The sequence below is a fragment of the Leptinotarsa decemlineata genome, unplaced genomic scaffold, assembly GCF_025532065.1.
Source record: "Leptinotarsa decemlineata unplaced genomic scaffold, Ldec_3_MD MMD2_tig00000251_RagTag_RagTag, whole genome shotgun sequence".
Classification (NCBI taxonomy): Eukaryota; Metazoa; Arthropoda; class Insecta; order Coleoptera; family Chrysomelidae; genus Leptinotarsa; species Leptinotarsa decemlineata.
Window position 1 is genome coordinate 4,862,836 of NW_027412547.1, and position 26,222 is coordinate 4,889,057.

The window sequence follows — 26,222 nt, forward strand, 5'->3', positions numbered from 1 at the left end:
AGCGCGACAAGGATGACTGTCCGATACGCTTCTTGATCTCGTGCCGTAACCACCGTTTTATACAAGGTAATCGGAAAAGTACGCCACATAACGGTTTGTTTTATAATGATTTTCAAAGGAACTACCGAAGAGTGTATTTTTCAACTAGTTTAGGGTATTTTTCCAAAAATTGGTAGTACTTACTGGCAATAATTATGCGACTCTCTTCTACTGTTGAATTTCTTCTCAACGGGATTTTGTGAATGAGCCCACGCTTTATCGATTCATGATAGAAAATTCAGAAGGTTTTAGGTACCTGTGACAGTCGATATACCAAACCAAATCATCTAAAGGAACGATTTGTTCAGGCCAGTCTTATTTCCCTACACTGTAGATTAATGGACTGACACATATCAGAAAACAACTACTCCCCTGGCTAATACCATGAAGGGCGTTGGGTTACATCCGACAGATGTCAGTGCAGGATTTTTCATTGAAGTTATTTCCACATACGCTGTTGACGATACAAACGCTGTTGGCGGGCTGTTTGCCCATTCTTCAGTGCAAGGTAGTATCTATCATCAACATTAATTCGATGATTTCCGATAATTGAAAATCGAATTTCTTCAGAGTATCATTCCTCGAACTAGGCTGAAGCGGACAACAAACAACAGGTTTGTCATCGCCCCATCTGCCTGTGAACGACGTAACCAACCGCATATCCGAAATTTGCCCAATTCCTCGTATAAGGAAAGAAAACTTTCCACATATAGTCAGTGGGCATACTTTGCGGCAGTTGCATCGCCAACAGCAGTTAAAAATCCTGCTCTGACACGGCGCTGTCCGTCGCCTGATGACGACGGGTAGTAGCATCGCCCACTTGTCAAGCTACAACCGGTCAACTGTTCGATTTCAAGGGAATTTCACTTGACATCGAGCGGTGAGAGTGACATGTCTATAACCAGCAGTTCTGACGAAGAAAATAGTCACAAAAAAGAAATTTGTGGGTCCATCTCATTTATCAAAAGATGGCCAATCTGGGAGAGTTTCATCAACTTTTCAACGATCTGAAAGAAGACTAGGAGAATTTTTTCCAGTATTTACGAATGACTCCAGGCAAATTTTCAGAACTTCTGGATAATGCAGAGCCTACCTTAACAAGCAACTCTATTTTTCCTCGTCCATTTTCATAGGTACCGTCTGACTCTGCTGTCAACTGATGGAATAGCAAAACAGAAAGGCAGAAACTTCCCAGACACTTTTGGACAAGTTGATGCTGACAAGCGCTGGCCGGCGACGCGCTCACTTGGACAGTCCGTCACAGCACGTTCCGTCATTTGCCGGTCAGGATCGGAGAGCTGGAATCCTTTCCCGCGGCGGACGTTCTTGGCTGTGCCGTGCCGGGCTAGTGAACGGTTGTCCATTCATTTTCATTGTTCCAATCCTATCCGTATTTTGACGGGACGATCCGTGCTGTGAGGTGCCGGACAAGTGGACGATAAGCTTCAACCTACAGTGTAGGGAGTTGAGACTGGCCTGAACGAATTGTTCCTTAAAATGATTTGATTTATAGTTAGTCTTCAAGTAAGCCCACTGACTATATGTGAAACTATATACCAAAGTCATAGTAAAGTACAGAGATATTCAATGACTTTCTCAACAATGTACCAATCAAACGACTCTTATTCATTTAGGGTTTTTCAGCCATGGCATCCATGAATTAATCTAAGCCTTATCTAAAAATTATTTTATTCCAAAATAACCATGTATTCAACCCAATGAGATGAAAATGAAAATGATTTGTGAAAATCTTAAATTATGATTGAAACGAAGACATTCTCTTCAAATAAGGACTATGTAACGCAACTGATGATACCTACTTGATGAAAATCCATGACAACACTGCATTGTAACATATGCATTGCACTGTGATTTACAATACCCTCTAACTTCTGCGGAATAATATAATGATAGCGACCCGCTCCGGTACCGCACAGGTGCAATGCTGATACTAATTATAAATTCACACACTGGAAATTCAAGGGCATGTAGAAACAGCGATGAAAAGGTAATTTTCGTTTTTTCTTTCATCACCAGGGGGGCTCCCCAGTTGAAATCATTTCTTATTGCACATCTACAACATAAAACATACCTACATACGAAATTTCGGCCTTCGATAATATAACGGTCAGGAAAAACAGTGAAGAAAAGGTAATTTGCATATGTAAACGCGCCCCTTTCATCCCCAGGGGTGCTACTCAGTTGAAATATTTGAAAATCATTCCTTATTGCACGTCTACAACATAAAACAAACCTATATATGAAATTTCGGCCTCCGATAATATAACGGTACGGAAAAAAGTGAAGAAGAGGTAATTTGCATATGTAAACGCGCCCCTTTCATCCCCAGGGGTGCTACTCAGTTGAAATATTTGAAAATAATTCCTTATTGCACGTCTACAACATAAAACAAACCTACATACAAAATTTCAGCCTCCGATGATATAACGGTACAGAGAAACAATGATAAAAAGGTACTTTTCATATGTGAACGCACCCCTGTTATCCCTAGGGGGATCCCCAGTTGAAATCATTTCTTATTGCACATCTACAACATAAAAAAACCTTCGTACAAAATTTCAGCCTTCGATAATATAACGGTACAGAGAAACAATGATAAAAAGGTACTTTTCATATGTGAACGCACCCCTGTTATCCCTAGGGGGATCCCCAGTTGAAATCATTTCTTATTGCACATCTACAACATAAAAAATCCTTCATACAAAATTTCGGCCTCCGATAATATAACGGTACAGAGAAACAATGAAGAAAAGGTAATTTTCATATGTGAACGCACCCCTTTTATCCCTAGAAGGGATCCCCAGTTGAAATCATTTCTTATTGCACATCTACAACATAAAAAAACCTTCATACAAAATTTCGGACTCCGATAATATAACGGTACAGAGAAACAATGAAGAAAAGGTAATTTTCATATGTGAACGCACCCTTTTCATCCCTAGGGGGGTCCCCAGTTGAAATCATTTCTTATTGCACATTTACAACATGAAAAACCTTCATACAAAATTTCAGCCTCCGGTAATATAACGGTACAGAGAAACAATGAAGAAAAGGTAATTTTCATATGTGAACGCACCCCTTTTATCCCTAGAAGGGATCCCCAGTTGAAATCATTTCTTATTGCACATCTACAACATAAAAAAACCTTCATACAAAATTTCGGCCTCCGATAATATAACGGTACAGAGAAACAATGAAGAAAAGGTAATTTTCATATGTGAACGCACCCTTTTCATCCCTAGGGGGGTCCCCAGTTGAAATCATTTCTTATTGCACATTTACAACATGAAAAACCTTCATACAAAATTTCGGCCTCCGATAATATAACGGTACAGAGAAACAATGAAGAAAAGGTAATTTTCATATGTGAACGCACCCCTTTTATCCCTAGAAGGGATCCCCAGTTGAAATCATTTCTTATTGCACATCTACAACATAAAAAAACCTTCATACAAAATTTCGGCCTCCGATAATATAACGGTACAGAGAAACAATGATAAAAAGGTAATTTTCATATGTGAACGCACCCCTTTTATCCCTAGGGGGACTCACCAGTTAAAATCATTTCTTATTGCACATCTACATTATAAAAAAACCTTCATACAAAATATCAGCCTCCGATAATATAACGGTACAGGGAAACAATGATGAGAAGGTAATTTTCATATGTGAACGCACCCCTTTTATCCCTAGGGGGACTCACCAGTTAAAATCATTTCTTATTGCACATCTACAACATAAAAAAACCTTCATACAAAATATCAGCCTCCGATAATATAACGGTACAGGGAAACAATGATGAGAAGGTAATTTTCACATGTGAACGCACTCCTTTTATCCCTAGGGGGACTCCCCAGTTAAAATCATTTCTTATTGCACATCTACAACATAAAAAAACCTTCATACAAAATATCAGCCTCCGATAATATAACGGTACAGGGAAACAATGATGAGAAGGTAATTTTCATATGTGAACGCACCCCTTTTATCCCTAGGGGGGCTCCCCAGTTGAAATCATTTCTTATTGCACATCTACAACATAAAAAAACCTTCATACAAAATTTGAGCTTCCGATAATATAACGGTATGGAGAAATAGTGATGGAAAAGTAATTTTCATATGTATCCCCCGGGGGCTTCCCAGTTGGAATATTTGAAAATATTTTTTATTGCACATCTATAGTACAAAACAAACCTACATACAAAGTTTCAGCCTCCAAAAATAAAGCGGTACGGAGAAACTGGAATGAAAAGTGAATTTTCATATGTAAACACGTCATTTTTACTCCCATGGTGGGCGCCCCATTTGGAATTCTCATTGCGCATCTAAAAGTGCGTATTCACCAAAAAAGCGAGCACGAGCGAGCATGAGCGAGCATTCTGGTATCTTTGCTAGTGTTCGCTCATGTTCGCTCGTGTTTGTTTGACATATTGATGTCTCGTCCACATCAGAGCAAATTTCTTCAAGTTCGTAGTCGTAGTTAATCCATTTACTTTGTGCGAGCACCTTTAGATGTACCGCCTTCTTCTCGATGTTTTCTGAACGCGAACAAGCATATGTTCGCTCGCTTGCTAGCCTGTACTCACCACCCGATTATTGATGCAGAATGCTTGTTCACTCTTGTTCGCTCGTGCTCGCTTTTTAGGTGAATACGCACCTTAGGACCTAAGAAGCGCCTATATACCAAATAAAATAGACAAAACGACTGGTAAAGATTTCTGTAATTGAACTATGAGAAAAATTATGTATATCCTAGAGAAAATCTATCTCTAACTAGTTTGGTATCCAGTTAACCAACTCCATCTTAAAAGATAAAAAATGTTTCAAAATACGACAATTGCCAGAACTGTTATCTGGGTACTCTTATAACGACTCATATCCGACAGATATCTTTCCAATTTTCTTCATGGAGATCCATTTTCACAGTGACATAAATTCATTTCAAAGGAAAATCTAAATAGTCATAGCTGTATCACCGTGTTCTATGTGCCCAAAGGAATAAGACACGTGAACAAAAGAATCTGTTTCACGACACTCAAAAATTGTTCAAATACAATATGTTGCAACTTCATACTTCTTGGTGTTGTATAGTCCAATATTAAAATCAATTTTTCACTGAACGGAGTAATCGACTACTTGGGATTGAAACTTGGTTACTCAAATCTGATCGAGTTTTTTACTGCGATTCTTGTCACGTAGTCGGTTAGAAAGATTATTCAGATTACAAACTTCAACAATTACTCTTTACTTCGTTTGCCACAGCATCATTATAAATCTTAACAAGAAACAAAATTCCATATCTGCGATCTGACTTTTTTCTCGTCTCGAGCTCGTTTGTCTCGTTTACTTTTTATTACGAATTTTATAGTTGAAGGAATATGGAGCGCAAAGGAGCGGTTGCGACGTCTGGTAATCTTGATCTGTCCAAGTTTGTAGTTTTCTCAGCTGTGAAACAACTTTTGTGATTCATTTCAAAATACCGGGGATTTCAAAAATGATTGGAAATTGTTACACCTGAAAAAAATACATCATTTTCACTGGGTATCTTAAAAACGGTACGAGAAAACTTGTAATATTTCTCATCTATACAAATAGGATCCACCGACTTGTTTGTTTCTTGAAAAGTACTGCCATACTGTAAATTGTAGATGATGGTCACTTTCTCAATAAAACATGTCTTCAAGTAACCCCATCTTATTCATATCACAGGATGTTGGAAACTTGATCAGTTTTTTTCCGGTAAGCCACTTTCTCCATATTAGATAAGATTAGTGTATTTCTTTAAGCCTTCAGAAGATCAGAGTTTGGAATTCGTAGAGCCAAGCTCACCCGAAATCGTTTGACTTTCTTTGACGATGAAATTTCCGCTTTTTCATTTCTTTTATTTCCATGTCCAACAAAACATGGGTTCTGTTTTCAACTAGCAGAATGGGAATAACGGGAGCAATGAGAACTACCCCAACAGCTGCATTGGAGACACTCCTGAATCTACCTCCTTCACACTTTGTGATAATGGGGGACGCCAGGATGGGCCAATTCCGACTGGAAAACTCACCGAACTACAGAAGCTCGGACCGTACAGAAATTTCGGAACAAGTGGAGGAGCACATATTGAATATGTGCACGGACCACATGACACCGAAGTACACCTTTAACACAAACTTCACGGCCAAAATCATAAGCCGTGAAGAGTGGAAGACCATTAGTCATCCCGAAAAAAACACCTGGTATACAGATGGATCGAAGACCAAACAAGGAACGGGAGCTGGAATATACCGAGCGGATAAAAATCTAAACTACAGCTATCCGCTAGTACTATACACATCCGTATTTCAGGCGGAAGTGTATGCTATCTTGCAGTGTGCAAGGCTTAATAAATTGAGACCTCAAAGAAATGAGCGGATCAATAATTTTACAGACAGCAAGAGCGCGCTAGGGGCTCTGACAAACCCGAAGGTGACATCAAAACTGGTCTGGGAATGCTATGAAGAACTGAATAAACTTGCAAACAGGAACAAATTAACTTTGTACTGGGTGCCAGGGCATTTAGGAATCACAGGTAATGATAAAGCTGATGAATGAGCTAGACGCGGATCATCAACTTCATATATAGGTCCTGAAACAGCTCTGGGGGTATCAAAATCACTGGTACGACACCAGATTAGGATATGGACCAATAAGAAACATACAGAGTACTGGACAAAAGTACCTGGCAACAAACACAGTAGAACCTTCATTGGGGAACCGTCCGAGAAAATAACCGAAGAACTACTTCAATATAGTAGGGATCGGCTCAGAATAATTACAGGGTTACTAGCCGGTCATTGTCCGCTCAGAGAACACCTGAATAAAATGGGGCTGTACAATGGAGACCTCAGCTGCAGATTATGCAACGAAAGGACAGAAACAGCTTTACACATCTTATGCGAATGTGAGGCACTGAATCACAGGAGGCAGGCAATATATGGACGTCTGAAATTACGTCCAGAAGAATATGACGAACATCCAACAGGGAACTTGTACAAACTAATACAGGATGGGTGTCATGAGAAGATGGGAGAACAAACGCAATAAGCCCAAGAGGCTGCAGTGTTTCCTGGAGACTTGGACTAAATGGACAAGTCAGACAGCTCCCAAGGTACAAAAAAAACTAGCAGATACAGCTGTAGTAAAAGACAGTGATCGAACCTCTTGGTAAGCCTCTTAATATACGTTGATTGGGGTTTCTGCAGAACCCATCGTTGGCGAGTTTGTAAAGAAAGATGTCTTTACCTTTACTTCAATAGTGTTAGAGTCTTCTACGAGGAAGATAAACTTCTCTTGGTCATCAATTTTCGCAATATCATTCAAATGAAGAAGAATAAACCGAACCTAACTTAGTGATATTATATGATGTTTAAAACGCGGAGCTATGGATCTAAATACAAGACTCGCCCCAATGAACTTTTTTTATGAGTATCTCTGTACGAACGAAAATTTTAACACTCTTCAGTCGTAATGTATAAAACTGCTTCTTCAATTACACTGTATAACTCTGAATTTGTAATCGGCCAACAATCTTGACTCTCTCTTACATATAAGGCTATTTCACAGTGACGACTGATATCAAAACAAAAACCATATAATAATCTCTTTGTATTCGATCTTAGATCGTGGTAGTCGTACTGCATATTAACAGTTGTTTCAATCATAACGCAATAACAATAAAAAAGGGAACCGTTATACAGCACGCTGGACTGCATGAAGCTATAAAACAAATAAGAATCATGATTGATCGTAATGTGTGAAAAATAACAATCTTATTCTGTGATAGGATTTTATATTAACTTCACGGGTAGAATTTTATATCCGTATCGGTTGAACAAAAACATGCAACTGTGACTGTTGATTAGTATCACATCTGTGTCTGTTCATGCCTAAAATTGAAAGATTTGAATTCTGAAAAATATGAAATAGCATTCATTGGCAAATTCATTCAGTCTATGATTTGTTAGAATTCCCAAATTCAGCAAACATTTTACATTTCACTATCTACGAAAGTTATGTCTTCCATTGTTCATACTCATTTTCGAATATGGTGAAACAATCGATATTTTTAGAGTTCTTCAGTGTTTGATCGTGAAGCCATATTCATCGCGTATTATTTTTTAACTTAAGCATATTCTTCAGTAATTTTAGGTATGTATAACCTTCAGCATCGTAATTTGAACACCAACCACCATGGCGTTGAGTACACTGATATTACTTTCGAATACGACAGTCATGTTGAAGAATCTCTGCGAAAGCAATTTTCAGAAAGAAAAACTCAATGACTCTTCAATTTGATATTGAACCATATTGTTGAAGGTAAAACCGAAAGCTCTGGCGTAAAATAAATCCCGAAGCAAGAACTTTTCCCAATCACCAGAACTTAAATACTCTTCTCAACGCGCGTTTCACCAACTAAGTTGGCGGCTTCTTAGGAAAAGCACTTGTTTTTTAAACAAATTGTGTCGATTCTAATAGAAATTTCATCACTGTATTATTCCTTTTTTTACGAAACACCGAACATTTTTGGTCTATAACCTCTTGATTTTCATTTTAAAAATGCGCAATTTTTATATCTACGTTTTTGATTGAGTAAGTTATGATAGGAAGAGTGCAACATTCATTTCATGTTGCAGATGATTTTAAATACAGAACATAATTTCAAAAAATGCCAAAATCACCTTTTTGTGAAACATTTTGCACTTCTTCCCAGCATTTTATAATTCAAAACTATTGATGAGAAAATCTAGAGCCTCACGTTAAACTAGTTACTGGCTTGGCGACGCATACAGTGGCGACGGGTCTCCATGAGCAAGCGACTGTGCGATTCTCTACCCACTGGTTTACGGTTACGCTATCTCTATCGCCACACTAGGTTAGGTCCAACGTGAGTGGGTCTAATCGACCCTCTACCGCAACCCGCAAGGGTTTATTGTGGCTCACACCTATTCACATTCGACCAAATAAACCCAGCTTCTGAACGGAGCCGATAAGTTTGTATGGTGAGTGGTCTTTCGGGTCAGATGGTTAGAATACGGCTCTGCCGTACTCTAAAAACCTGATTCGGTCCCCAGTGGGGCAGGTACGCATAATTTACCAAACAGAGGCGACACACACTGTCATCCGACATTTCGAGTCTATGCATATGATGATTCAAATGACAGTGACCAGTAAAAAGGCCTGTTTGGCATCGTAGTTCATCCCTACTGTAGTCCAACAACTGTTTGGTATCAAGCTTTGAAGAGTGAATAAAATGCCTTGGAGTGAGCCAATCCTGGAAGAATCTGCCAGAAGTTCATAAATCTTCTTGCCATACTAGTGTTCAGTCTTCGTTTGGCAAAGTCTAAAGCGATGCCAGTGACAGGTTCTGGTCCGATGAAGCTGCTTGCAGCACCCTCCTTTGCAAAGGAGTCAGCAGCCTCATTGCCTTCCAGGCCAGTATGGCCAGGAATCCAGACCAGAGACAATCTGTTGAGTTTTTCTATCGAGGAGAGTCGTTTTTGGCAATTTGCTACCAATTTAGACGTTGCTCAGTAGGAACCAAGAGCTTCCAACGCCGCTTGACTGACCGAGAATATTTTTGTTGACTTGTGTATGAGGTTGGATTCTTGCAGTCTCTCCGCACACAATTCAATAGCGTAAATTTCCGCTTGAAATACAGTCGAATGGATTCCTAGGCAGGTTGATATATCTGTCCTGGGTCTGCGACTGAAAACATCTGCACCAGAACCGGAAGGTGTTTTTGATCCATCTGTGAACCAACCAGTTCTCTCTACTCGGGAACAGTTCATCTAGCCTCTCTCTCCAGAAAAATGTGGAGAAGAGATAGATCTAGAAGGATCTCCATGGTCGCTGACGGTGTGGTACTAATGACACCACTGATGACCAGACAAGCCTATCTCTTTAAGCCAGAGAGCTTCACCTGGTCCGTTTTTTGTTGAGGTCTGACAATCATCACATAAATCCAATGGATTTGTTTGGGACATAAACCCCAAGTTTTACCACAAAACCTTCGACATGTCCATAGGGACAGTCTGGCTTTATGTGAAACTTTCCAGCGTTCCAGGAGTGTTTTTTATCAAGGGCAATGCTAAGATATTTAAATCTGAAGCAAATGAACTTTAAACGTTCAAGCCAGTCTCTATATACCTACACAGTAGGTTTAATGGACTGACGCCTATCAGAAAACAACTACTCCCCTGGCTAATACCACGAAGGGCGTTGGATTATATCCGACAGGCGTCAGTGCAGGAATCATCACAGAAAATTTCCTGCATATGCAATTGGCAATACAACTGAAAGAGTCTACCTTCAATTATGGAACAGGCACACTTGCAGACCGGTTTCGGGCTTATTAGCCACTCATCAGTGCAAGATAGTGACCATCATCTAAGATATTTAACCTCTGAATTTCGTTAGGTTGGACTTCCATTGTTTGATATTATATAAAATGATTTGAATTCCCTGAAAGAACTAAAAAAGAAGAAATTAAAAATTTAAGAAGAAGAATAAAAATAAATTGCTGGGAAAAAAAAACAATTATATTAAGCAAAGTACCTGAAATGAAGTAATATTGAAAGAAAATACAGATAAAAATGGAAACAAATTGAACTAAAAAAATAAATAAAAATAAAATTAAAAAGTTAAGAGATTCCAAGCCAAGTTAATTCACGACGTTTCGATTGTTAGTATCCACAATCGTCTTCGGGTGATGACTGGTCAGTCAGTAAGTTACTATTCATATTTAATAATTAAATTGTGAATTTGTCTGTGCATTAACCCCGCGTATATTTGGTCTGACTCAAGGGACAGTAAACGTAAAATCTACTTTCTTGGTAGATTAAAATTTACACAATTTTCATGGCATATACATTTTTCAATTCAATCATTAGTTGATTTCAATTTCATTCTTATGAAAAACAATGGAACAAACCGCTTAAAGAATGAATTTCAATATGTTTCTTAGCTTTTTTTCTGTTCCAGAAATTATTTCACAATTTCTCCTTCGGTAGCATTTTTTATTTCAGAATCTTGAGTTGATTGAAATGAAATATTCGACAGAAAATTTGATTCAACAAATTCGTTCAGTTGCTTCTACAAACTCTCATGCAGACAGTTGGAAAAACAAAGCAAGCCCACAACGCCACCTTGTATGGTCAACTGCAATAAATTAACTATTTCATTATGTTGATAACAGGATGATTGTGTTGTTTTCTTTGATGTCTTAATTGCTTGAAATGGATCAGAACGTCTTGTCAACCATCAGAAAAAATTGAAATGACCATTGTAAACTGATTATTTCGGCATCCCGGATCGATTTCACATCATAAAACTAATAAATAGAATAAATTAATACTCCTATACTGAACAGAAACCAGTTCCAACATAACCTTCGTTCTTCTAAAACGAGCTTGACTTAATAGCTATGTCTAGCTGTCATAAATAAAATTACTTCAGTCAATTAAAATAAAATACTATTCTTGTCTCTCCTACCACCGATTTCCTAGACAGACATGCTCTCGACACTTGTGAGACGCATTTAACTGGTTTCTTTGACACCATATCACATGAAATGTCAAAAAGGGCAGACTAGAGAACATAAACAATTCCGAAATCAACTCCATTACTAATGTTTTCACAGCCTGGATAATGTTTCAGGTATTTTTAGAATTCTTACGATTTCAGTCTGGATAATTCGTTACTTTATTTTTTGAAGAAAGGGCCTGCCTTGCTTGGGTTAATGAAACGTAAAAATGATGGAATTGTTTATGATTGAGTTTTTAATAATGACATGACAATATCACATAGAGATATCTGTAATAGCATAAGTAATATTAGAGTATAGTACTAGGATAAATTACTAGAGTTTCATTTGTGCATGGAGTTGAATACTTTTTTTCAAACAGGACATTTTTTTGACTTCGATTCTATATCCGGATGTATCTTCAAAATCATTCTCTGAAGAAATTCCAATGAAGTTTCTAAGGCCTTTGGGTATTTTCATAATGAAGAACAAAGAGAAAGCTACTCTGGAAGCTTCTAGAAAGCGTTTATATCCGTCTTTAATATTTTTCTATTCAAATATCACATGGTGGATTGACAGTCCCTCAGAAACTGAAAAAAATACATAGATTATTTTGAATTTCCACCTTAATGCTGATGAGAGCAACAGCTTGAATCGAAATTCCACAGTTAGAATGAAAATATACAAATGTTACCCCATTACATTTTCTGTGAAAATATTGATGTAAATCATATTTCCTAATCGATACGCACTTGAAAGAACACACCATACATTAATACATCTGTATAACATACATCTGCATTCCCAAGCACCACACTTTTTACAACGCACGCTTTGACCAAAGTTTTCAACTGATTTAGATACTTACTAGGTTTCAAAGGGATTCTCAAGTCAGCGCGGCGTTCTGAAAATGGAAAGTCACTGATGTACCACGTTTCTTGGAGGGGATTTCACACAAAATATCATGTAAATTGAACTTCACATGAAATCTTATGTGATTTATTTAATTTCACAACGTATTTTCACTCAAGTCTTTGGTTCACATATGCTATTCTGTTAATTCCATTATCACGTTTTTTATTGTGTAAAATTGAAGATACCCTATAAATATTGTGAAAATTACAGTATATATCCATGTTTTTCACAATTATTTTTAACAGTGTATAGGACGAAACTGCAGTAACGTTAGTCAGAAATAAAAGTGATAAAAAACATAGAAAGTTTCATTTCTATTTTCTTCATTATAAACATATCTTTCGAAGTTTCCCCAGGAACTTTAAAATTCAGAATTTCTAGAGTCTTTAGGATTTTCCTGCCATCTCACTTCGCATCTAGTGTAATATTTTTATGAGCATGTTCAGAGCGATGGCATAAAAATATAATACAAATTAGTTGTAGAAAATGCATACAGAGTTTGAAACGAAAATTGGTTTTTATCAAAGATCACTCGAAAAATTCAAACAAGTTTGAAACTCGTTTGGTGATACAGTATTGACGACAAAACAAATTTTTGTTTCCATGAACCTCCAGTGTCTTGTGTGATGAAATATAATGTTTGAAAATTTAAACGAGCTCAACAGTACAATGTATTGAACTATCAATTATATATTGCAAGTTTCTTCAGGTTGACATGATAGAAGCAGATATTAATTATTTATTAAAATTCCCAACCTTCACTTTTTATTCAACCAAAAAAACTTGGGAAAAAGAATATTTCAAAACGCCTCGCCATCATAATTGGTAGCCATTCATCACCTTTTATGACACACGTACAAGGTTGCTCGATTTAAATAAAACATCATTATTTGCAATAATAATGTTCTTCAAGTGCATTTCAAATATTCTGTATGAAATATTAACTGCCAGACTTTCGTTAATGATTTCCGCGAGCCGTGAGTGAATGTCTTCACGTCTAGCTGAATTATGTATCGACCATTATGTAATCTAATCGCTTTTGTGTATACTCAAGATTTTGTGTAGATAAAAAAATTGCAGGAACTATCCGATTAACGCTCACCGCTTTCAAAGCTGATGATTTATATCGGAATTCTTAGCTAATTGTTTCACATTCAGAACTGAACGTTCGTTGATTGAATGTTCGCTATAACAAAACGCTATGCAAATTCATAGAACATTCCAAATTCACTGAATATACAGTGCTTTTCTTCAATGTTCTTCCCTCTCCCCTTCATTTTTTGAACGGTTCAACTCAAAAAATTGAAATTTGGGTTAATGAAATTTATGCATGAATACTTCATTTTGAAGTGAAATTGACAGATGAAACTTTGAAGATGGCGACTGGGTGCTGTCTGGGAAAAAATTAAATGGAAAGTGGGGTCTTGTGACACATCATTTTGAAGTTCCTGACAAATGCTTCACAACCCTAGAATATAATGTCAATATTTTCAAATACTACAAAAAGGCGGAACTTTTAATAATTGCCCGAATACATTGATATTTAACTACATAATACGAGGTGAAAAGCTTGAGATCAGTTTGGAAGATGCTCGAAATAGTTGCCTTGACCTTTTTGACATATGAACAGCCAATCCGATATTTCACGCCGAACATTTTCGAACACAGTAACGTCAATATCTCTACAAATATTTATTATTCTCTGCCGTGTATCCAATATTGCTTCAAATAGCCTCATGAAAAAAGTCCAAAGGTGATAAATCTGGCGAGCGAGCTGGCCATTCTGCAGGACTTCGACGGCCAATCCAACGACCTGGAAAAGTAGTATCCAAATAGTTTCTTACTTGTGTGGAGTATTGTGGTGGTGCTCCATCTTGTTGGAATACAATATTTATATCGAATTCATTAGGATTCGCTTCGACGATTTCAGTGATGAGAGGGTCAACAGTAGTTTCCAGCATATTCAAATACGGTTCCCCTGTTGAAATTTGATCAATGAATATAGGTCCTACAATATGGTTTCCCAATATTCCTGCCCAAACGTTAATATTTTCTGGATATTGGGTATGTCACTCCATAACGGCAATTTTGTCTGTGAACGTTGCCGTTAAAAAAATGTACATTCGTCACTAAAACAAATATTGTGGACATCGGTAGAATGCCTTGCAATGGTTTCCGTCATGATTTCGCAGAATTCTGTCCTTCGATCAGGGTCATCTTCAGTTAATTGGTGTACCATTTTCATTTTGTATGGATGATACCTATCCCTCTCCAGAAGTCTCCACACAGTAGAAGGAGGCACCTCACAAACATTTGCGACGGAATAAGTGGACTGTTCAGGATTTACTATCATCTCACCAATTATTTGCACTTGCTGTATATACTTCAGGAATGGACGGATGACCGGGGGCTTTTTGTTATGTACACTACCGGTAGTTGTGAATTTGGATACAAGTTCCCTCAAATATTTTCTACAGATAGGACGATTCGGAAAACATTCATTGAAATCCCTTTCGGTCTCGTGAAAGTTACGCGTCGCACCGTCGTGCGTAACTTTCGTCGTTATAAATAAAAAATAACTAACAAACCTTATCGGGTTGTTGGAATTGGTCAGACATAAACCCACATGTTTTTCGAGAGCAAAAATGATAAGCAAAAATATTGGGAAACCATTCTGTGCCATATATCTAGAAAAAAATCTGGCTGTTGATTTATATTTAGAAATTCTTTGAAACCTCAATCACCCAGTGATTAAAGAAACTGGCGAACAATCAAAATAAATTTGAAAATCCAGTAGTTTTCCAACGGGATGGTATACTCGCACATTGTTTAGGCCTGTAAGGGATTCGGTAGGTATGCGGATTAGCACGCGCGGTCCGTGAAATAGCCTGCTTGTACACCGGATTTGACTCCTCTCGATTTTTCCTTTCGAGCCCATTTCTAACATTCCAAAAGGAATGTGAAAATTGATTGTTTCACTGTAAGGAAGTTCAAAGAGAACAGTTTGGACATTTGCCAAAATTATATTTTTATAGATGTGATAAATAATAATGAGGTTAAAATGAAATGTTATGCTTTTAAGCCCTTAGTTTTTAACACTTATCTGTTGCAAAAGTTCTAAATAATTCATTTATCTTTCCAATGGACATTTATTCCAAAAAAATCTGATCAACAATAGCCAATAGTGACGTTACTATTGGCTTTTCTATCGAAAAGTACTAAAAATTATTCTTTTTTACATTTTGTCCGACTCTGATATTTTGCCCCATTCGAAAGTTAAGAGAAGGAAGATCATTTACTTCCGGAGTGCATGGTTTTTCAAAGCTTTACATGTATTCATTTTAGTCCGGTCAGATTAGACCAAAAAATAAGAGTGAAGCTACCTAAATTCCCAACAAGCTGAAAGTCAGTAAGATTGTTTAAAATATGATTCAAAATAAAATTTGAAAGTTCCCCGTCTTTCCCTTGTATGTAAAAATTTGTATTCAAAGCCAAAGGTCAAAAAATGAGTTTTTCGCGATTTTCAGCAAAACGGTGAGTTTTATAATTAAAATACTTCCGCCAAAAATTGTAGATCATACAATTATCTACAAACAATGTATCAATACTTTTTTCCTACGAGCCACCGTTTAAGTTGTAATCATCATAATATGCATGAGTACGCCACGTATATATATATATATATATATATATATATATATATATATATATATAAATATATAAATTTATTTCACAATATTGCCAATCCAAATTTATTTTTGCAATGTGTCCTTATGTAGTACCTAATCTGTACTGATTACATACTGGCCGATGAAAAATAAAAAAAAAATTTTATAATGCATTTTTTGTAAAATTATAATTTTCAATTGTTAATAAAAAAATAGAAAATAAGAATTTTTTTATTTTGACAACGGTAATCTATTTTTTTGCCTATTAAGGATAACTTCACCAAAGGAAAAAAAGGCCATGGTTTTAGTTTAATAATTATAGGGATTTTTATATTAACTTTCGATTCAGAAAAATAATTAACAAATTTATAATTTTCTCTGTAAAACTTCAAATAGTTAGTTTTTGGTATAGTAGTCTTCAAAATACAAATTGTTATCCATTAAAAAACTTTGTATTCCATCTTTCCTCGAATTTTTATTTGGCACTTTGATGAACTGTCGCCAATGATAAAAAATATTACACTATTCGCCTCCAAATTTGGGATCAATGTGTTTTCAAACCATTCCTCGAAAATATTAGCTTCCATGTTCTTATGATAGTCAACATTGCAGTCCTCAATTTTTTTTCACATAATTTCAAACAATTGCCCACCCTTTACTTCCTCCGCGAGGCACAATTAGTTGCAATACCTTGTTTGCAGGCATGTTAGGCGTTCACATTCTCAAACCATCAGTCCACCCTTTCGTAACTGTGTCGTAAGTGTCATACCGAGTTTCGTCCAAATAAAATATTTGACGTTGTTCTTGTCTACATTCATTTATTTGTTGTAAGTATTTGTTACGCAATTCCACTATTCTTCTGCTTTCCATAACTGCTTGACGTTTGTATATTATTATATTATTTTAAATCTAAATCCTAGTGTCTGTATCCAATTCTGAAGAGTTCTGTCACAGCAGCTCACGTTATGGCTGGAAGTATTCAACTTCTTCCTTATGGTTTCAGTTGTAGGAATCTCATTGCTTTTGTAACAGTCGTATATTGTATTTTTTTCCATGATTTTATCACATCGCGTCTTGCGTTCATAAGGTTTGTTTTTGACTATTTTACGTCCAGTTGAAAAAGGAATTTCTGTCAAATCGTTATTAATATTAGTACGGATCCAAGGACGCCACATTTTAAATAGATGAAAAAAATTTAAGTAATTATAACTGCGCCAATATATAATTTCAACACTCTAATCGCGATCAGTTCTTGAACTGAACACGACGGCGATAACCATCCCCGAATTTCCCGATTTCTATTCGTCACCGTAATATGACTTTAAATATGATTTCATGACTCTTCAGCCAATCATAAAACTCGGTTAGTGAAAATTATCCAATACGAACCGCCAAGTCTACCGTCCACGTGGACTAGTTTGCTGCTGGTTCATTTCTATGTACTTATTGTCTTTTTTGACCTTTGAGAGTGGCGCCAACTTCAAATCTGCACAATATCGTTTATTCCGACTAAATAGTTGTGAATGAGTGATTGTATTCAATGAGTACCTTCCAATTCACTTGCTATCTTGGATACATCTAGACCAAAACTGAATCCTCGGTTTTTTTCTGCAAAGCCACAATTACCTGGAATTTTCCTCACCTACATGTTTTCCGCCGCTGAATGAATTTTCGTTGCTTTTAGTATTGCCGTCAGGCTAGATATATTTCGTTTGTCTCATTCGTCACATTCAGTTAGAACGGATCCGATATTTTCCCCTCCAAAAAAATCATATTTCACTTCAGTTAGTTGATTCTATGCCTTTCATTGCTCCCTTATTTCAAATAAAAAATAACTATCGAATTGAACCTCACAGCGGAACCCACTTTGTTGATACTGTGATGGTCTCCAGATGACTTTTCTAGAAATCAATGAGTATAATGAAGCTCATTATGAATTTTCTCATAAAGTCAGTAGATTTGGAATTATTGGCGAAATTCTAAATCGAGCAAAAATTATTTTCTCAGTTTGGAACTGAGGTCGTAGTATTAAAATTATTGATATCCGCTTAGAGTGCAAGCAAAATTTCATTCGAAATTGATTGAAACTACTATCCGGACTACGTTCGGTCGTAGTATTTACATTTGAAAAATCACCTGTTTCGAAACTTTCAACTTCTGCATAGTGCTTGTCGATGACTCCACACTCGATTCATTGAACTCTTTTTTTCCAGATGCTGTCGGTTGTGAGTGCCGGTGCCGCAGCGGGGATGGGCGGCATGGACCGGCTGCGAGGAGGCAGAACGGCTAGAGAATTAGCGGCGACCCGTGATCGACAAGTGAGACTTCACGCCGTGCACACAGACATCGCCATCAACCTGCCACACAGCATCGCGATGCCAGATGGGGAGGAGCACCCCTTCACCTCGTCCAGGCTGCATATTCGGGACTCGGAACAGGTAATGGTCGTTTACGAGAAAAGTTGAAACATGGTGACATTTTTCTTAAAATTTGCTCACGGTTTTGGGATACTACGAAGTAAATTTTTCAATTTCATGAAATGCGATATCTTTTACCACTCAGAGATGTTTGCTCGTAGAGCATCCATTCAAAATATTACAAACAGATGGCGGTAGTGTCTTAGAATACCACTTTTCATTCTGTAAAATTCAATTTCATCAGTTTCTGAAACAGATTCACCATTTTCCGGGAATTTTAAGTAGTTTGGTGTGCTAATACTTATACCTGGATTAGGTAAATTGTTATTAACGTTCGTTGATCCTTTTCTACCTGCCGCCATGCTGTTTGGTATTCATGAACTTCTTAAAATGGGATTGCATATTCGGTTGAGGTTCACAGCTTCTTCTTTTCTGTTGAAATTGTCCGTCTGTTTGTGTGTCTCTATTGCCTCCCGTACCAGTCGACTAGCAGTGTTTCTCAATCTTCTGAACACACGGAAAAGACTCAAATCTATTGATTTTCAGAGAGGTTGACCACAAACGAAGTTTTGCGCGAAATGCTTTGACTTTATCTTCAGCTGTTGAAATATTTTCTTCTTTACCTTTGAGGTTCTTGTTCAAATTATTGAGGTGGCTAAAAAGATCTGCCGAAAATGCTAACTTCAAGAGCCAAACAAGGTCAGCAAAACGATTAGCATATTCAGATTTTGCATCTTGTAAGAACAATAACAATTCGGCACTCATTTCTAGAACCCTTGTCAATACCTTTCCTTCGGATAGCCACCTGATAAAGGAAATTTTGATGAAGCGAGCCTATTTCTTCACAAACGATTCTGAATAGTCGAGTTTGCAAGGCTTTACCTGTGATAAAATTCACAATTTTTATTACCTCCTTGAGCACGTTATTCAAATCAGAAGGTACTATCTTAGCAACTAGAGCCTTTCGATGACAAAAACAGTGTGTCATTATCGATTTTTTGCCAGTCATAGCTTTAGCGCCATCGCAACAAATAGCGATACATTTTTTCCAATCAATATCGTGTCTCAAGTGCTTTCTTAAAACATATCGTACAAACACTGTTTACATACCTCTTTTTTCTTAATTATTTAATAATTACTCTCATCACCAGCTCTGAAGCTGAAGTTTCATTGACACACAATATTCAATTAATTTTTCTCTTTCCATCGATACCATTTTCATAGAAATCTGAACGCTCTGTTTTGTGAAATTAAATAAAAACTGTGATTTCCCATAAGAATCAATGTTAAAGGTATTTTTTTTAAATATTTATATATTTTTTCCAGTTCTCTGTAAGCTTCTAAAAACTTACTGATCAATCATGATATAATTATGTACCAATATGCCAAATTCCATTAATTTCTGCACGCTGATTCTAAAACCGATAGTACTACCTTAAGTTAGTACTATCGGTTTTAGAATTAGCAAGGCTGGTATATATACCTAAGTGGGCCGGAGAGACCCACACCCCAAATCGTTACGACCAATCAGCCTTACCTCTTCCCTGCTGAAAAGATTTGAGCAGATACTGGACGGACATATCAGGAGGAGAGGTGCATTTGACAATGCACTACCTAAATCTATAGAATTGTCTCTGACTAGAAAGGGTATATAATCGACCATAACTGGATGGAGCTATGCCATTCTAGTGAACAGAACTGCAACTAGGACTCTTCAAGGCGAGGCTTTCAGGTTCAGGGTCACCAAGGGCTGCCTTTAAGGTGTGGTCGCTCCTAGTGGATAGTCTGCTTGATACCCTTGACAGGTCATCTGCAAGCTTATGCAGATGACCTTGTCATCCTGGCAAGGTCCACGTCGGGAAGGGTAGCTTGTAATATCCCCCAAAGCGCGTTTGGCGTTGTTCACAGTTGGTGCCTGCTGGAGCAGATGTCTGTCAACCCCCGCAAAACTGTGTTAATCCCCTTCACCAAGAGGAGAAAATTGGACGATCTAACGCCACTTTCCCTCAATGGTGTGGTCATTCCGTTTGGAATGGAGGTAGAATATCTTGGCATTGTCCTTGATAAAAGACCCACCTGGAACGCTCACTTCGAAAAAGTTTTACACAAAGCCAGACTGTCTCTATGGACATGCCAAAGGATTTGTGGTAAAACTTGGGGTTTAAGTCCCAAACAAATCCATTGGATTTATGTTATGATTGTCAGACCAATGATCACTTATGGTGCAATTGCTTGGTGGCTGAAGGCTTTACAGAAAACGGCCCAAGCGAAGCTCTCTGGCTTACAGTGCCAGCTTACAGCCAGCTTGTCTGGCTATCAGTACCACACCATCAGCGGCCATGGAGATCCTTCTAGATCTACCTCCTCTCCACATTTTTCTGGAGAGAGAGGCTAGATGGACTGCATACAGACTTGTGCACATTGCCAATTGCACAAATCAATTCAATGCAGAGTGCAACAGACTGTTGGTTGACATTGGAAGTCACAGCATTCTGGAAATGACCTCTGACTTTATGTCTCCAACTGACAACTACGAACTGCCTTATAAAGTACTATTCCCGAGTATTCTCCTGGATCCTCCGGGAGAAGGAAATATTAAGAGCAGATAGTTGTTGGTTCACAGATGGATCAAAAACACCTTCCGGTTCTGGTGCAGATTTTTTCAGTCGCAGACCCAGGACAGAGTCATCTATCTGCCTAGGAATATATGCGACTGTATTTCAAGCGGAAATTTACGCTATTGAATTGTGTGCGGAGAGATTGGATAAATCCAACCTCACTCACAAGTCAATAAAAATATTATCGGACAGTCAAGCGGCGTTGGAAGCTCTTGGCTCCTACCATGCAACGTCCTAATTGGTAACAAACTGCCAAAAACGACTCTCCTCGATAGGAAGACTTAACCGATTGTCTCAGGTCTGGATTCCTGGCCATACTGGCCTGGAAGGCAATGAAGCTGCTGACTCTCTTGCAAAGGAGGATGCTGCAAGCTGCTTCATCGAACCATAACCTGTCATTGGCATCGCTTTACGCTTTGCCAAACAAACACTGAACACCTGGATGGCAAGAAGATTTATGGACTTCCAGAATCTTCCAGGATTGGCTCACTCCAAGGCGTTTATTCACCCTTCGAAGCAGAGACTTGGACTGTCGGAAGAGAGTGTGTGTCGCCTCTGTCTGGAAAATGAAAAAACAGTCGAGCATATACTTTGTGCCTGCCCCGCTGGGGACCGAATCAGGTTCTTAGAGTTCGACAGATCCGTACTCTCACCATCTGACCTGAAAGACTACTCACCATACAAACTAATCGGCTTCGTTAAGAAGCTGGGTTTATTTGGCCGAGTGTGAATAGGTGTGAGCCACAATAAACCCTTGTGGGTTACGATGGAGGGTCGAATAGACCCACTCACTTTTGGCCTACCTACCTACCTACTACCTTAAGTTGCACGTAGCCTTACCAACTTACCACTCTCGCGGCTTCTTGCAAATAGAAAAAAAAACATTAGCGTAGTCTCTTGATTAAATTAAATTATTTCTTTGTCTTTCTATGACATAAGGGGGTCGCCAGAATTTGTCAACTTTTAAAGAGGTCGCGAAATCAAAAAGAATGAGTAATACTGGACTATGGTATTCATGATTGGGGGCAATGGATCTTTTCGTGGTTCCAATGTATACCTTCCCACAAGTGCAAGGTATGCGGTAAACCCCTGCTGCTGATAGTGGGTCTCTTTTTTCCTTTACCGACATGAGGCTTCGTTCTATATTCCTGGTGAGTTTGAAAACCGTTTTTATGTTGGGTTTCTCCAAGAGTTTTCCAATTCTGTCTGTGACCTTGGGGATATATAGATACGCGCGTGCAATCTTCTCCCCGTTTTGATTCGTACAACTCTCCAGTTTCATGGATTTGTTGATCTCAGGTACACTGTATCCATTCGATTTCAAGGTCACTTGAAGATAATCCAGTTCTTCCTCTAGATGCTCTGGTCCGCATATTATTTGACCTCGATCGGTTAGAGTGAAAATGGCACACATCCGTGTGCTTAGGTTTTCGGTACACTTTGTGGATCAGTCTGGCGCCACATCGTTCGATTATTACATCTAGGAATACTCATCTGCTCCTGTTCAGTCTCCATGAGGAACTTAATGCTGGGGTGTGGAGCGTTCAAGTGGTTAAGGAAAAGGTTCAGAGCGTCTCTTCTATGTTTCCAGATGACGAAGGTGTCATCCACGTAACGTAGCGTCTGTTTCGATTCAAAGGTGTTAATTGCTTTCTCTTCAGAACATTCCATGAAGTAATTGGCCATCACTGGGTTGAGTGGACTTTCCATCGTCGCACCATCTAGTTGCTCATAGAATATTTTCCTCCAATGAAAGTTAGTCCCGGTGATACATGCTCGGAAGAGTCTGACGATATCACTCGAAAACAAGTAGGCTAGCCTCCTCAAAGAGTCTTCCAGTGGGACATTGGTAAACAAGGGCACAACATCGAAGCTGACCAGAATATACGTTGGCTTCAGAGTTAAGTCACTAATGTTGCCAACGAAGTCTGTCGAATTCTTGACGTAAGAGTTTGTCTTTTACACATGAGGCTGGAGAAGCGAGGCTAGATGCTTAGCCAGGTGGTAGATCGGTGAGCCTGTTTTGTGTACTTTCAGCAGACCGTAGAGTCTGAGTGGAACGGCTTCAGTTATGAGAATGGTTCTGATACAAGGGTCCACGAACGTTATTGACAGTTTACCAAATCCAGGTACAGGTATTATCACAAAAGACTACCTGAATCAACATAAACACGTTTTACGTAATTGATCGAATCCGGGTACAAGTATTACCACACCAAACTATCTGAGGAGTCAACATGAATACGGTTACGCAGCCGTTATATCTAGTCATCGGAGATATTAACTCAGGGGAGCAATTAATTTCTGCAAATAACGGAGAAGTGGAATTTCCACCCCAAGAAAGAAGCGGCCTAGAAGATCAACAGTAACTGATATTCCCGAGTATGGGTATTCCAATATTAGACGGATTATTTACGACTTTCATAAGACGGAAGGTTTTCGTTTCACAGTAAAAAAGTTCCAACACGAAATTAATGACTTTTTGAGAACTGTTGCTTCCGAAACATCTTTTCGTAGAATTTTAAAGAAAATAGGTTTCAAATGGAGAAGGGCTGAAAACAATGGAAAAATTTCACTGAAGAAAATGGACATTAGAGCATTGAGGATCAAGTATTCATAAAAAATCACCAAGACTCATTCTCCGTGCAGGAGGTGACATGTGTTTTAAACGTAATTGTCGGCTTATATTTAAATCAGGCACAACATCAGGGGATTGTCATTCAGAAATGAATTCTGAAAATTGGGTAAATGATTACAAGAAGAGTTTATCCCAAATTCACTTGTGAATTCGGTAGTCGTGACCAAAAATGCTCCATACCATAATATTCAAATAAATCCAGCACCCAACACGAATTCTAGGAAGGCTGACATAGTGAAGTGGTTGCACGAGAAAAGTATTATATTCACCTCTAACATGCTCAAACCCGAATTATACGAGTTGATCAAGGTAAATAAAAATCATCATATCAGATACAAATTTGATTAGTTTGTGCTTGAACACGGACATAACGTTTTGCGACTTCCACCCTACCATCCGGATCTGAATCCTACTGAACTTATTTGGACCACTGTCAAAAACAACGTGTCCTTTGAGAATGTAACTTTCAAGTTGGAAGATGTGAGGTAAAGTGGAGGAGCACGAGTTTGATCAAATCACTTCCTAGGTGTGGCATAAACGTTGCCGACATGTTATACTACATGTCGGAAATATTGGTGAAAATGAAACATTCACAGACGTTCAAACAGAAGTAAATCCAGTGATCATAAAGTTAAATGGCGATAGCAGCACATGCACAGGTAACAGTGGAGACGAAGAAAATTTGTATTCAGATAATGACTAATTTTTGGATAAGTGTATCATTATATAACATTTTAATGAACTGTACTACCACCTATAATACTGAATAAAATATGAAAACAAATTACAAAGGAGTCATGTTTCATTTGCTACCCTAATTAAAATTTCTTATAGGTGCGACACTGGCTGGCAAGGGGCTTATCGTAATCCAATAGTAATTTAGTTGGGAGAGTCTATACCTGCGCGATCGCTCGCCATCAGTTGTGGCCTGTACTGTATTGGAGACGGATTTTAACTTTGCAAGGGAATACTCTGAGAAAACTGTTGACTTTTATAAGTTTTAAATTATCATTATGTATACGTGATCATAAAAAGTAATATTAATGAGACAATAATACTTTAAAAAATGCCTTATAAGCTAAAATATGATGGTTTCGATCCTGATGAAATTCATTTAGCAAGAAAGCTAATTTTAGAAATTCTCCATATCATCAGCCACAGGAATACGGTCAAACCCGCTGAGTGAACATGTCACTATGATATACAATAATGAATCTATTTTACCTATTAGGTGAATGACGTATCTATGATAAAAAATAATGGGTTTTCAACAGTTTTGTTCAATTACTTTCAGTCTTATTACAGTAAATATTATCTTACAAACTTTTTTTGCATAGAAAAAGCGATATCGTTTGGTCAATCAAATTCCAGTTGAATGTTGATTCTGTTCAAAATCTGTTTTTCCGTTAATCAGCTGTCGCCCCCATACGAACGACAACTCTCGGAAGTTGAGAAGAAAACAATATGTCATTCGAATTCCAAGTATTGTGTCTATTTGAACGGCAATATGTATAGGTATCTTAGTAAAAATATTACTAGGAAAATTTGTACAATTTCAAAAGTCAAAGTAAAACAAAAATTCAATACATATATTGATTGATACAGAAAAAAAAATTCAAAGCCCTTTTGCCAATGTTCAGGTTCTGCCTAATATTTTTCGAGACTTATACCTTGAAGTTCAGCTGGATATTCAAAACTGAAGTATGTTCTAATTTTATAATCAATTATAGACGAGAAATTAAGATAATTCGGTCAATTGACGACTCTGAGAATTGAATGTATTTGTAAGTCTATAAATCTTCAGTGTGAATTCTCTAATATATATTTTCATTTCAAATTTGAAGATGATCTTTTGATGGGAAAAACTATATTGACTCAATAGATGCATTCAAAATAATTGGTGGATGATTTCAAAACTGAGGTTGTTGTATTGAAAATAAAATACATTTCTTCTCCGTGTATCTTCACTTCAAGAAATGTACACAATCTCGTCTTTCAACGATCATCGTTACCACATTTTTTTTACTCGCTCTCGATGAAGGAAGAAATCTTATGACAAAACCATTTTTCAGAAACGTTTGTTGTTCGTTCGTTTTTTTGACGTGCGTATGACTTGAATTTTCAACCCGATATTTCAAAATTTGTTTGAGGTTGGTCAAAAACTGGAGAGTACGGGCCTTCTTCAACATAACTTTGTTTTCGTGATTTTGTATTTATTGTCGCAATATTATGTGAATCATATATAAAGGAAAATTAGAAATATTTATGAAAATTTTTGAACGAGACTCACATGAGATATAGACAATTAACGAGGATACATTTACACAGTTACTATGAGGAAGCCTAAATCTGTTT

The 26,222-nt window shown here is 37.6% G+C and overlaps 1 protein-coding gene across 3 annotated transcripts in view; it reads left to right on the plus strand.

Moving 5' to 3' along the window:
• Positions 1–26,222, plus strand: part of LOC141481648 (uncharacterized) — a 407,979-nt gene that overhangs the window by 355,496 nt on the left and 26,261 nt on the right. For all 3 annotated transcript variants that reach the window (XM_074173553.1, XM_074173552.1, XM_074173554.1), the window contains one exon: positions 18,408–18,632. In XM_074173553.1, the coding sequence (XP_074029654.1) occupies positions 18,408–18,632 (225 nt within the window). The remainder of the gene's footprint in view (positions 1–18,407; positions 18,633–26,222) is intronic.